The sequence below is a fragment of the Typopeltis vanoorti genome, chromosome 19 (genome assembly GCF_054136105.1).
Source record: "Typopeltis vanoorti isolate ZY-2024b chromosome 19, IOZ_Tvanoo_1.0, whole genome shotgun sequence".
NCBI classification, from domain to species: Eukaryota; Metazoa; Arthropoda; class Arachnida; order Uropygi; family Thelyphonidae; genus Typopeltis; species Typopeltis vanoorti.
The window spans coordinates 65,775,017-65,789,599 of NC_143567.1; the positions used below are offsets into that span (position 1 = coordinate 65,775,017).

Sequence of the window (14,583 nt, forward strand, 5' to 3'; positions counted from 1 at the left end):
CCGAAGACTCATCGCGGGAGGACACCTATTGTACAACTCTCCGTCTCCACCACTACACCGAACCTCTACTACCAATCATCAACATCAGTGCCATCTACTGGCCACTACCACCACCACAGCTAGTATTTTTTTTTGTCTGTAAATTGCATGTGTTCTGAAGGGCTGATTTGTCTGCATGCGGGATGAAAAACCCAAATTTCCGGGATAAACCCTGCTACCTCCATATGAGATCAGCTAACTCACCTTCGATTGAAAATGTCCATATAAAGATTCCTCCCGTCATGAGAAGAATCGAACTTAGGTCTTTTCCAATCGAAGGGCACAACGTGCTGTCGTTCTTCCAATTGCGCTACAGAGGTGCATAATAAGGTGTGAAGCTACTCGTATATGAAAATATGACTTCTGCATCACTCCAACTTTGGTATCACCTCGGGATTGGCTCCCACTGATGAGACCTTAATAAAGGTTGAAACCGGTCTGGGAGCCAACCAGTCTTGACCAACTGGTCGAAACCTGCATAATGCATAGCATTAAACATGTCTGTAAGGATTTGTGCTTTGCATTATGGGATACTAAGACAAGTGATGCAAAGTGATCAGCTTCTATATAAGAGTTGCCCAGTCCTGAAAATACTTTGGGCACAAACGTTGTTTGCTTATCCTTTATCCAAGTGCAAAGATCCCAACTGGCCATGATGTCTATAGACGTTTGGCAAAATCTGGATATGATTTTGTAACCTATTGTTTAACATGGATAAGAAGTGCCACTTGGCATCACTATTTCATCCACCATGGCTGGTAGAGAGATTAAACCAAGAATATAATTTCTTGGCATTTTTAATTTATAGTATAACTAAGTGGAAAACTTCCAATGGGAAAGTGACTGACTGGAGTCTCTGAAGGAAGGGTCACCTCTTCTTCATACCATCAAGAATTCGAAGTGAGGTTTTGGGTGCACTACCCCAAATGTTGGAATAGTATTCAAAGATTTGTCAGATCTGAGATTTATAAAGTATAAGTGATTGAGCAGAAGAGAAGTAATATTTTAAATGGAAAAGAACAGAGTTTTTAGAGGCTGAGGAGGCTATGTATGTATGTAATAGGTTTGTGCTAGGTTAAACTGGAGGTGACATTCAGGGTAACCTCTTCTTCATACCATCAAGAATTCTCAGGGAGGTTTTGGAATGAAAACCCCAAATGTTGGAATAGTGTTCCAAGATTTGTCAGATCTGAGATTTATAAAGTATAAGTCATTGAGCAGAAGAGAAGTAATGTTTTAAATGGAAAAGAACAGAGATTTTAGAGGCTGAGGAGGCTATGTATGTATGTAATTGGCTTGTGCTAGGTTAAACTGGAGGTGACATTCAGTCGAAGAAGAGAAATCTGATCTTGGACGGAAATTGAAACATTATAAACCATCAGAATGACACTTAAGTATCACATAGGGCACATCATCTGTTTTCCAGAAGATTTCTGATATGACTGTTGAAAAAGTTCAGTATTTTTGTGTGTGAGAATTGGCCAAGTTAATCCATAAAAAATTTGCTCTAGGAACCAAACCTATGGTGCTTTATCAAACTATTTCAGACCTCCAATACACAGGATGGTCTCACAACAAGTAGCAAAAAACTGCCTACGCCCTAAAGAAATTCACATCCATACAATAGTATTTGAATTGAATCCACAGCATTTTATCCAATTGGTTGATCATGTTGGCAGTATGTATCATGTGTTTCAGATGTTATATAATTTATTTAGTTCAAGAATACAAATTTGTTGCAAAGGTCATCTACTATTCTAAAAAAAATAAAAAAAATTAATAGTGGGCAATTATACAGCAATTCCCTGTTAATCATTGATCTCACAGACGGTGGTATTCACTCACATATTTTAAATGAGCTATATAAATCCCAAATTCCAGATTCAAACTATGCAAATTACACTAATTTTTCCTAATAGTTCCTAATTCATTCAACAACTTTTGCAATCCACTCATCATAATTTTCCTAACTAAACACTCTGATCCTTTTTGTCTCAAAGATTGACATTCAAGCATATACTTCTGGTATTTCACATCTAAGAATGTGCAAACTTAAAACATTTCTGCTTTTTCATCTTCACTGACTAAATTATTTTTGCTGCATTTTATAAAATTAAGCTGTTGTCATTATCTGTCTCTTAATAAAACCAACCAGATTAATACAGATGAATTATAAAAAGAGTGGATGGTAAGGTGGGAAGAACAGAGAGGCTATTCCTAGAAGTTGTATTAAGATGTGGTGAAGAAGAGTGTGAGAAGTAGATTTTTTTATATGGAGAGTTGATGAGTGAAACACACTGCCAGAAGTGCATTGTGAATGCAAAGAGTGTAAATAATTTCTAAGTTCTAAGTTTCTAAGAAAAATTTAGCTCTCACTCCCCTTCTTGACAGCATTCATTCTCAACTTCCAAAGATACCCTCGCATCCTTTCCCCACCCCTCTATAAAATGAAAAATTCCATCTAATGAAATTTTGTATAACCCATTCAGAAGTTTTTAAGACTCAATCATATCACCCCTCTTTCTCCTGTTTATTAGTGTCTACAGCCTACAAATTCTCAATCTGTTTTCATAATCAATATTCCAAAATTCTAATATCATTTTTGACACTCTCCTTTGCACTCTCTCCAGTGTATCAGGATTGCCACAGAAACTAGACCTGGTGCAATAGTCCAAGTGAAGTCTTATCAAGGCCTTATAAAGAGACAAAATGAGTTCCTTAAATTTACATATCAAGGTCCATTTCAGCATTGCAATTATTCTCTAAGTTGTATTTACAATCTTTGCTATATGATACTCAAACTTCAACTTTCTGTCTACTAAAACTCCAAGATCCCTAGCCTGATCAGTTTCTTCTAGCATAATCCTACATATAATATGACATTGGATATTTAATCACACCAGCGTATGATTTTACATTTATTAACATTGAACTGACAGCCATTTTTGCAATACGGAGTCCCAATATATTAACCAAGGCAACAAACTCTACTGCATTGTTTCTGATACTCCCAGCTTTCATCTACAGACATAATATGTTACCTGCATGCTTTTTTTTGTACCTTTGTCTATGGTCTGTGTGACAACATTTGGCAACTTATAGATCTCTGTTCTTATCCAGTTCCTTACTTATGTACATGTCTTTACATATGCTTTATAGGTCCAAACTGGAATACAGAATCATTCTCTCTCTTCATAATCATTTCCATCATTAACACAGTTACCTAATATCGTCACCTATTACACACAGATTCTCATGATTCCTCCCAGCATAATTTAGTTTTCCTCACTCTCTTTCGCTGTGTTAGGTCTCATATCAATATATAATTTTTCAAGACTCCTGATGCCAAATGCATTCAAGAGTAGGCCATCCTTCTTATACCGGGCAACTCGTAGCAAAGGTGGTAAAGTTCTGATCGCTATTCTTAGGTATTTTCCATAATGTAAAAACACATTTCCTAGGAAATGTATGCTGTTATTACATTATGGAGGGAGGTCACTACCCAGACCGGTTTCAGCCTTTTTTGAGGCTTCATCAGTGAGTAGCTAAACTCTCTGATTCCATCCTTGAGTTTCTTATTCGGTTTTAAAACTATGTGGGATTTAATATCCCCTTAATTTAAGTAATGTTTTCATTGCCGAAATGAAGCTTATTAGCTCTTTATATTTAAGTAACTTAATGGTTGCACCTGTTTGGATAACTCGTTCGCAGAGTATATAAGTTCTTTTCGCTATACACTTTGGTATTAGGTCTAGCTACTCACTGATGAAGCCTCAAAAAAGGCTGAAACCGGTCTGGGTAGTGACCTCCCTCCATAATGTAATAACAGCATACATTTCCTAGGAAATGTGTTTTTACATTATGGAAAATACCTAAGAATAGCGATCAGAACTTTACCACCATTGCTACGAGTTGCCCGGTATTGTACTACGTACTAGGATCACTTGCATTTGCTAACGCTAGTGTCGCCGATACTTTATAGTTTACTATATTCGGCAAGAAACTCTCTGATTCCATCCTTCAGTTTCTTATTCGGTTTTAAAACTATGTGGAATTTAATATCCCCTTAATTTAAGTAATGTTTTCATTGCCGAAATGAAGCTTATTAGCTCTTTATATTTAAGTAAGCCTTTGCTTGTTTACCATTCTGAAAATCCATATACATACATACATAGTTTATTCACAATATGATACAATGTGAAAAGAGATTTATATTAAAAATTAAATATTGCAAATTATGGTCTTCCAAGTCTCTCTATCTTGAGCTAACTGGTAGATGTCAGATGGAGTTTTGCAGTTCAGCCTACTGAATGGTTTCACATATGTATTGCCAAAATTGTTTGCATGGGCTTCCTCTACTGTGTTTGCCATCTTCTGGTTTGTATAGGATGAGGGATTCCAAAAAGGGCGAGATTTCAGGATGTCTGAGTTGATGCCCAAGCCATCTGAGTTGGAGTTTTTTGACTTTACTGACAAGTGGTTCTTGCTTAGCCAGATTTAGCACAGCAGAGTTAGTGACATGGTCCATCCAGGTGTATCCAAGGATCAGTCTGAGACATGTAGTTCCAAAGGAGTTAATTAGATCTGTAGTTTTTTTTGGTGCTTATTGTCCAGGTTTGAGAACAATACAAGAAGATGGATATACTGGTTGCGTGGTATAGTTCTTATTTTTGTCTTTAATGATACTAATGATGATTTCCAGGTGGGACGTAGTTTGTTATGGAAGACTAGAGCCAGCTGTTTACGTTTTCTGATATCCTTTTCTGTATTGCTGATGTGCAATCCAAGGTATTGAAAGTCCTTTACTCTTTTTAAGGGTTTATTGTTGATATGAAGTATGAGGTTTTCACAACCTATTGAGAATACTTTGGACTTTTGGATGTTGATCTGCAGACCAATAAGTTTAGCCTGTACCTCTAGTAGACTGAGATGTCTTTGTGCATTTGTTGGTTCTGTATCAATAAGTACAACATCATCAGCAAAGCTAAGATCAGTTATTTGCATGATGTGGGTGGATGTTTTAATGTTAAAACCAAGATCTTCTGTGTTGATGGTCTGGAAGATGTAGTCCAAGCATATTAAAAACAAATAAGGTGATAGTACATCACCTTGCAGGACTCATGTTGTCACTGGAAATGATTCAGATGTTTTTGTTTGAAAGATTACTATAGCATTGTAATCTTTATAAGGTGCTGAGATTGCTTGTATGAGTTTTGAGGGTAGACCATACAAGCTGAGTATTTTAAACATTGCTTCTCTATTAATAGAGTCAAAGGCTTTTTTGAAAATCCATACGTTTTTAAAAAGAACAATGTCATAAAAAGCAAATTCGGTGTTATGTGGAGGGCCAACACGAAAGTGTGGGTTACCAGAGAGTTTTTCACTGAGTGGATTTATCAAGAATTTGCTCCCACTATAAAAGCTTATCTTACTGAAAAAAATCTACCATTAATAGCTCTTCTAGTGATGGACAATGCTCCTGCTCATCCCCCAAATTTAGAGGAGGATTTAGTTGGTGAATGAATTCAGTTTCATCAAAATAGTGTTTGCCATCCAATACCACTTCTATCATACAACCCATGGACCAGCAAGTGATTTCAAACTTCAAAAAACTGTATATTAAGGCTATGTTTCAAAAGTGCTTTGAAATAACCAATGCCACAGAACTGACTCTTAAAGAATTTTGGAAAGAGCATTACAACATTCTTCATTGCTTAAGGATCGTCGATAAGATAAAGCCTTTGCTCGTTTACCATTCTGAAAATCTTTTGCCATGATTTCTGCTTGGAAAAAACTCTGGCCAGATTGTATTTCAGTCAGTGAAGTAGTAAGCTGTGAAGAAGAGTCTGTTGTAAATGAAATTGTGTCTTTGGGTAAAGCTATGGGATTAGAGGTGAGTGATGAGGATATAGAGGAGTTAATAGATGATCATAAAACCGAACTCAGCACAGAAGAACTTGAACATCTTCACGATCAACAACAAAAAGAAGTGGAAAAAGAAATTTTTATGGAAGAGAAGGATGCCAAAGGATGCATTTCCAATGCTGACCTTCAAGAATTGTTCTCTGTTTGGGTTAGAACACAAGCTACTGTGGAAAAATGGCACCCTAATAAGACAGTAGTGACCAGGAATATCAACGTATTCGATGACAATGTGATGGGTTATTTTAAAAATATCAAAGAAAATCATCAGCGTCAAACAACATTAGATAGATTCTTCTCTGCAGAAAAAAGAGAACATGAATCAGCATTCCCAACTCCAGCTAAGAAGCACAAAGAAGACACTTTACAGCGGGAGCATTATTTTCATCTTTGTGATTTTTATATTAAAAAAATATTCTTCACTGTTATTTTTATGTTGTAATAATTAAAATTAATAAAATAAATATAAGATTATTTTGTTTAATTTTTTCTAAGTTATTAACATTAAAAAACCTAAAATAGATAAAATAAAAAAAAAAATTATTGAAATTTTTTGGATATGAGAACGGATTATTTCGCTTTTGATTATTTCTTATGCAAAATCTTGATTCGGACTTCGAATGATTCATAGTTTGAATGGATTTCTGGAACGAATTAAGTACGAACTACGAGGCATCACTGTACTTGGTTTAATCCTTTATCCAAGTGTAAACAAAGAAAGTTTGTGCCTGAAGTATTTTCGGGACTGAGGCAACTCGTGGTAAAGGTGGTATGACTTCACATCACTTGCCTTAGTATCCCATAATGCCAAGAATGCATGTCCTTGGGGACATGTATAATGCTATGCATTATGGGAAGGGTCACTACCCAGACCAGTTTCGACCTTTATTGAGGTCTCTTCAGTGGGAGCCAGAGGCGAAAATCGCCTCTGGGTGATTTTTGCCTCTGGAGAATGATTCTACAAATGGTTGGATTTATGGTATGTCCCACCAGATCTTCCACAAAGAAAGTAATCAGTAGTGTCTTGCATTTTTTTTGTGAAGAAAGTCCGTGGATCTACTTCTCACTTTCTCTTTCACTCTAATTCATAGGTTTGACAATTTCAGAGGTCTTTGTACCTATATTACTAAGCTAGAGCAGCATTTGATGCACAAACATTGCATCATTTTCACAATAACAAAATAAATGCTTTATTCATTCAAAATTCTCAAAAATGACTTCATCTAAGTAGATGAAGTCATTTATGAGAGAGGCTAGGTAACATATACTTTTTTTGGTAGGTAGTATCAGTAACTGTTTATGAGGTTATTTCAATATTGGTAGTTTCTCCACAAATAAATTTTGTACTGGATATTTCTGATCAGTCCTCATACAGGTCTACAAGATATCACAGTCATACAAGTATAACTGTGATATCTCCATGGCCAAGTGTTTTTTCATCACATATCATCTACATGAGAAAATGGTCAACCTTAGTTTATTGCGAATTTTTCTTAGTTTTTACAGAATTCATAACTATGAACAAACTAAACATAATTACTGGTGCTCTTAATTGATATTCTATATATAATTCCAAAGTTTCATCACTGCTGAATTACTCAAGTTTTCTTCTGTTTACTTAAGTTCTACAATTAAATGGAACTAATTGATCATAAAATGGAGTTGTGTTATGTTTACTAGCCCAGTCTATTGGTCATGTATGTTCTAGAACATTCCAGTAAATATCTTCATTATGTAACTAGCATTCTTATTAGCAAGAATTCTTTTCTAATTTTAAAGGTTTCCAAATTTATGCAATAATTTACATTTCTTGCAAGGGTCAGTTGCAAGTTCTAAATTTTACAATAACCCTACTATAGCATGTATAAAAACTAGACTAAGTATAAACTAAAAAGTATATACAAACAGGATATACAAACCAGACAATTTTACAGTAACTTTTCTGAATTTTACAATAACTACACTATAACATATATAAAAACCAGACTATGTATAAACCAAACAGTGTATACAAGCAGGATAACAGGATATACAAACCAGACAATGGCATTCTATTACATAGTCAATAAATCAAAACTTTTTATTTTTTATTTTTTGGAAGTGAAATTAATATTTATAGTTTTAGACACAGAAGATCATGTATAGATAATGTTAGAGATAGATATAGATAATGCTTTAAATTGTTAAACCAAATGAGAATTTATTTGGAGACATATGTTGCCTTTATAGATTATGAGAAGGCTTTTGATAAAATACACTGAGAAAAATTATGAAGTGTAATGAAAACACAAGCATAGCCATTCCATTTAATATAAGCTATGCAAAGTTTATATAAAATGCAAAAAGAGTTACAATTAGTAATAAATTAACAGAAGAGATTGAAATTAACTAATATTAACACAAGGATGGAAAGACCAGTGAAGTTGGAACAAGCATATGCCTAATCCTTGATGAAAGGAAGAAGAAATTAAGTTATTCTAATGTGTTTGAGGTGCAGATTTCCAAATCTGCAACACAAAAATGTCTATCATGTAAGCATTTTTTAACAGATATGTAAGTATCTGTTAAAAAATGCTTACATGATAGACATTTTTATAAATGCTTACATTGAGTCTAAAATATCCTTATATTTTAGACTTAATGGTGTGTCACAGCCAAGTAATTTGGCTTCACAGAAACCTAATATGCTTATAATAGGATAGTTAATCCTATCACCAGTCTGCTGTCTGTTAAGTGAATTGAATGTTCAATTACTTTACCACCTCAATATCATAAAAAATATTATTTAACATACTCCCAGATATACTTGTAAAGAGTACTACTTAAATACGTACCTCATTTCTATGTCCAACAAGAGTCTTAAAACAATGTTGGGTATCCAGATCCCAAAATTTGAGAAAAGTATCCACAGAACTGAGGGAGAGAGAGGGGAAAAAAACAACTCATATTCTATTTCTAAAATATCACATAAAAAATAAATAAAAACTAAGCACATAATATAAAAAGAGAAAAATATAAACTATTTAAGGAATTATTTTTCAGAATGGGATATTATACCACTACAAAAATTTGATATACACAATTTAATAATATAAGAAAACATGATAAAAATAATAAATTTGGTTAGATACTGTAAAATCCTATGCTTCAAGAAACCCTTAACTACAATACAGAAACCATCAACAATTCTCATGTGTTCCTTCATGAAATGTGTAGATACTATGATAGTACATGAGTTTAGCTTCCTATCAACAAATTTTTCAAAATCAACCTGTTATTTGTCAGATCTTTAATACATTTAAGGCCCATTAAATAACTGCATCAAGCTGTCTAGATCTTGAAAGCTTTTCCCTCTGGTTTTAAGTGCCATCCTAGTGCATTAAACACTGGGTTTCTTAGCTTTTTCTCTTCTGTTTTGTTAAAACAGCAGTTCCACCTCAGATTAATTCTACTAGCACATTCTTGAATGCTAATAATGTTAAGCTCCTTTCTAATATTTTTAATATGATTCTGCTATTAAAATCATCTATTCATACTTTTTTTTCTATTTCTTAGTTTTTCTGGTAAGTTTATGTTTGTAGTCTTTGATTACCTGTTATGTTTGTAACTCAACTCCCAGAGATAAGTTATAACTGGTTTAAAGATTGTCCTGTATGCTGCTAATTTGGTTAATTTCTCTCCTATTCAATATAAATTTATTTAAATGCTTCCTAAACCATATTTTGCTATTTCTATTGTATATTTCCATATTTACTTTGCTACTGTCACTGAAAATTTTCCTAAATAGCTGAAATATTATATTCTATAGGTTCACCATTGAGAATGGTGCTGATGTTTATCATATTCCTGCCTGTTGAATTGGATTTAAACGGTATTGATGCGAACACAGATTGATAAGAAAATAACTATTTATTAACTTAAAAGCTAATATTTTGCTGGTATTATCTCCAGTATAAATATAAATATAAATTTATTTAAATGCTTCCTAAACCATATTTTGTGTTTCTATTGTATATTTCCATATTTACTTTGCTACTGTCACTGAAAATTTTCCTAAATAGCTGAAATATTATATTCTATAGGTTCACCATTGAGAATGGTGCTGATGTTTATCATATTCCTGCCTGTTGAATTGGATTTAAACGGTATTGATGCGAACACAGATTGATAAGAAAATAACTATTTATTAACTTAAAAGCTAATATTTTGCTGGTATTATCTCCAGTATGAATATAAATATAAATTTATTTAAATGCTTCCTAAACCATATTTTGCTGTTTCTATTGTATATTTCCATATTTACTTTGCTACTGTCACTGAAAATTTTCCTAAATAGCTGAAATATTATATTCTATAGGTTCACCATTGAGAATGGTGCTGATGTTTATCATATTCCTGCCTGTTGAATTGGATTTAAACGGTATTGATGCGAACACAGATTGATAAGAAAATAACTATTTATTAACTTAAAAGCTAATATTTTGCTGGTATTATCTCCAGCATCTTCAGAGCACACAAACAAAGTTTGTTACAAATGTGAGACAACCACAATTCGGTGTAATAGTGGGGCTAGTATAAGTAAATGCAGCGTGCAACACAAGACTAAAGTCCTAATACAGCACCATCTAAGTTTAAAAAAAAAAAAAAACAGTAGTCCAAAGTTTTAAAAATATATATATATATATTTAGTACTCCAAATAGTAGTCCTTATAAGTTTTGAAAAATAGTAGTCCAAAGTTTTGAAAAAAATAAAATAAAAATAAATAAATATTAATTTGGTCTTAGGATGACTGTTTCCCATATCTCTGGTAGATTTATACAGCCATACTTTTGGAGTATGTTTTAAGGCTTCTATTGATTCCAGGAACAACCTTTCTGACTTGTAGAAGCTTCTGTGCAGTACCTATTTTTTTTTTTTTTCCCAATTGATCCTGTGTGCTGCGGTATCCAAAGCATGGTCTGCCAGACCCAACTTGCTATAGTGAAAGTGCTGGATATATTTTTTGTATTCATTGAGGCGGATGTCCACAGTTCTTCCTGTCTGTCTGTAGTAGGCTTGATGACAAGAACAGGGCACTTCAAGCTGTCTAGATCTTGAAAGCTTTTCCTCTGGTTTTCTACAGCCTTTATCACATAGACTCCTGGATGTGATAAAGGAGTGAATCTGTCCTTAGGTGAACGGATGAGAGTTGCCAATTTCACATAAGGTTTAAATACGGTGTGCAGCTGGTGTTTGTTAAGCACCCTAGATATCTTTTCAGATGTGCCTTTAATGTACAGGACGGTGATAGTTTTGTTGTAGTCTTCTGTGGTAGATAGTGGGGGGGGGGGGAATTTCTGGGTAGCATTTAGTATTTTATCTATCTTATGGGATTATAGCCATTGGTTAGGAAGGTGTGGCACAGGTGAGAAAGTTCAGCAGTGAGAGCAATATACAAGTGAGTTTAGCACTATTATGGGAACAGATATATGCTACTCGCCGAGAACTTTCAAAAATAAATTCATCCATCAGTGCACTACGTGATATACTATCTGACATTTTGAACCCGGAGCTATGGGATATCCTGGAGAGAATCTCCGAATCTACTGCCAATAAAGAATTCACTAAAGTTAAAAACCGACACCAGAAGAAATTTGAAATCCTCCAGCAACACAGTGCTACACAGTGGCCGCAATTACATCAAAATGGCATTGTTATGAACTTATCATCGTTAACCTTAACCAAAGAAGCCACGAGTGCATTAGGTCGTAGACACAATTTTGCCATTACTCCTAAGGAAGTTCCAAAAACCAAAATAATGGCTTCCATTGAACATGGAATATATGACCTGCCTCCAGCAATAGCCAATAATATTAAGTTAGAAGTGGCCAATATTCTAATCCATTCTAAGCCTCCCAATAATAATATCCCACATAAAGAAATAATGGCTCTAAAAGAGCCATACAATAATAACCACATTACAATAACCAAATCAGACAAAGGAAATGCAAATGTAGTAATGGATAGAACAGAATATGAAAGCAAAATGCACACACTTCTCCAAGACCGGTCAACATATCAAATTATAGATCGAGAGCCTACCAACTCATAAAAGAATAAGGTGTGCAAGTTATTGAACAAAGTCACTTCCTGGCCAAAAGAAACAGTCAACAAACTCAAACCCTTTCACATTAAAACACCTAGAATATATGGAACTCAAAAAATCCACAAACAAGGTACACCTTTACGCCCTATTGTAGATAGTATAAACGGCCCTACATATAAACTAGCTAAACATTTAGCCAAACTACTAGCCACTTGCACAAACAATTCTCCCTCTTTTGTTAAAAATTCTACCCACCTAAAAAGTATTTTAGAAAACCGCACCTTAAATAGTTCAGACCTAATGGTGAGTTTTGATATCACCTCATTATTCACTAATGTAATTGACTGAAACACTTAACTTACTAAATTCACAATTTCCCCCTGATATATTTCAGCTATTTAAATTCACAGTACAGGCAGGTTATTTTACAAGGAAAGGAAAAATATACAAACAATTAGATAGGACAGCTATGGGATCCCCCCCTGCCTTTTTTTTTCTCTCCTTAGCCAACTTCTACATAGAACATCTGGAAAAGCTAACTATCAACACAGCCACTCTCAAACATAGTCTCTGGCTATGCTATGTTGATGATGTGCTTGCTATTTGGCCACATGGCTCAGACACATTGAATACATTTTTAGTGCATCTAAATAGCCAGCACCCTAAAATCCACTTTACAATGGAACTAGAAGCCAATGACTGCCTATCCTCGCTGGACACACATCTTCCAGAAGGTTCCTTATCATTTTCGGTTTATAGAAAACCCACACATACAGGGAGATATTTACACAAACAATCACACCATCACCCTTCTCAACAAATCTTAAAAACACTAACCCATGGAGCTAGAGCAATCTGTTCCAATGACATTGCTCTCACTCCTGAACTTTCTCACCTGCACCACACCTTCCTAACTAATGGTTATAATCCCCCATAAGATAGATAAAATACTAAATGCTACCCAGAAATCCCCCTCACTATCTACCACAGAAGACTACAACAAAACTATCACCATCCTGTACATTAAAGGCACATCTGAAAAGATATCCAGGGTGCTTAACAAATACCAGCTGCACACCGTATTTAAACCTTATGTGAAATTGGCAACTCTCATCCATTCACCTAAGGACAGATTCACTCCTTTATCACATCCAGGAGTCTATGTGATAAAGAAAACCAGAGGAAAAGCTTTCAAGATCTAGACAGCTTGAAGTGCCCTGTTCTTGTCATCGAGCCTACTATGGACAGACAGGAAGAACTGTGGACATTCGCCTCAATGAATACAAAAAATATATCCAGCACTTTTGCTATAGCAAGTCAGGTCTGGCAGACCATGCTTTGGATACCCCCAGCACACAGGATCAATTGGGAAAAAAAAAAAAAGTATTGCACAGAAGCTTCTATAAGTCAAAGAGGTTGTTCCTGGAATCAGCAGAAGCCTTAAAACATACTCCAAACCTAACAAGTATGGCTGTATAAATCTACCAAAGGACCAAATTAATATTTATTTATTTTAATTTTATTTTTTTCAAAACTTTCAAGGACCACTATTTGGACTACTATATATATATATATATATTTTTTTTTTTTTCAAAACTTTGGACTACTGTTTTTTTTTTTATTATTTTTTTTAAACTTAGATGGCGCCGTATTAGGACTTTAGTCTTGTGTTGCACGCTGCAATTAATTATACTAGCCCCAAATTGTGGTTGTCTCACATTTGTAACAAACTTTGTTTGTGTGCTCTGAAGATGCTGGATATAAATACCAGCGAAATATTAGCTTTTAAATTAATAAATAGTTATTTTCTTATCAATCTGTGTTCGCAACAATACCGTTTAAATCCAATTCAACATGTGTGATGAACACATAAGCCTATCCATGCATTTACATATTCCTGCCTATTTCCCATAGTTCTGACCTTTTTTTACTGATTTTCATACTATCTTTGTTACAATAGTTATTGAAATTTAATTAAAGAATCCTGAAGATGTTGTTGATTAGGTACAACATCATCAGCAAAAAGTGAAGCAAAACTGACTTGAGTTAAACTGCGTAATAAGTGACAGAACACAGAACAGTGGTAGAAAATATATAGTAGAAATAATCAATAATATATTTCAATTCTTGAGGTTAAAATTGCAAATATATATATATATATATATATATGACTTGAAATATAGAGGTATAAATGTTTTATAGCTACACTGCATAATTCAGTAGGCTCATCTAATACCATGTGATGAGTAGAACTCTCACTGTGCCAATTTATAAAAAAAAAAAAAAAAAAGAGAAAAAGGAATTTTATTCCAAATGGTCAAGAAAAGTTTTTGAAAGTATGCATGAGAAAATGCTAAGCAAAGGCTGAACGAAGAATTGGTCACAAACAAGTTACATTCAGACTTGACAGCTGTTGCAAAGGTAGTGGTATGATAAGGATTTCTGTTTAAGTATTCTTGATCTTGTTGAAGAAATTACGATATCAAGGGGAAAGCAATTCAAAACACTAAAAGATGTAAACAAATGTTATACCGAG

The 14,583-nt window shown here is 34.2% G+C and overlaps 1 protein-coding gene across 2 annotated transcripts in view; it reads right to left on the bottom strand.

Annotated features, from left to right (window-relative positions):
• The window catches only part of LOC150096200 (WD repeat-containing protein 3-like), a 301,884-nt gene that overhangs the window by 242,802 nt on the left and 44,499 nt on the right, over positions 1-14,583 (bottom strand). For both annotated transcript variants that reach the window (XM_090408833.1, XM_090408834.1), the window contains exon 5: positions 8,796-8,874. In XM_090408833.1, coding sequence (XP_090264959.1) covers positions 8,796-8,874 — 79 coding nt within the window. The remainder of the gene's footprint in view (positions 1-8,795; positions 8,875-14,583) is intronic.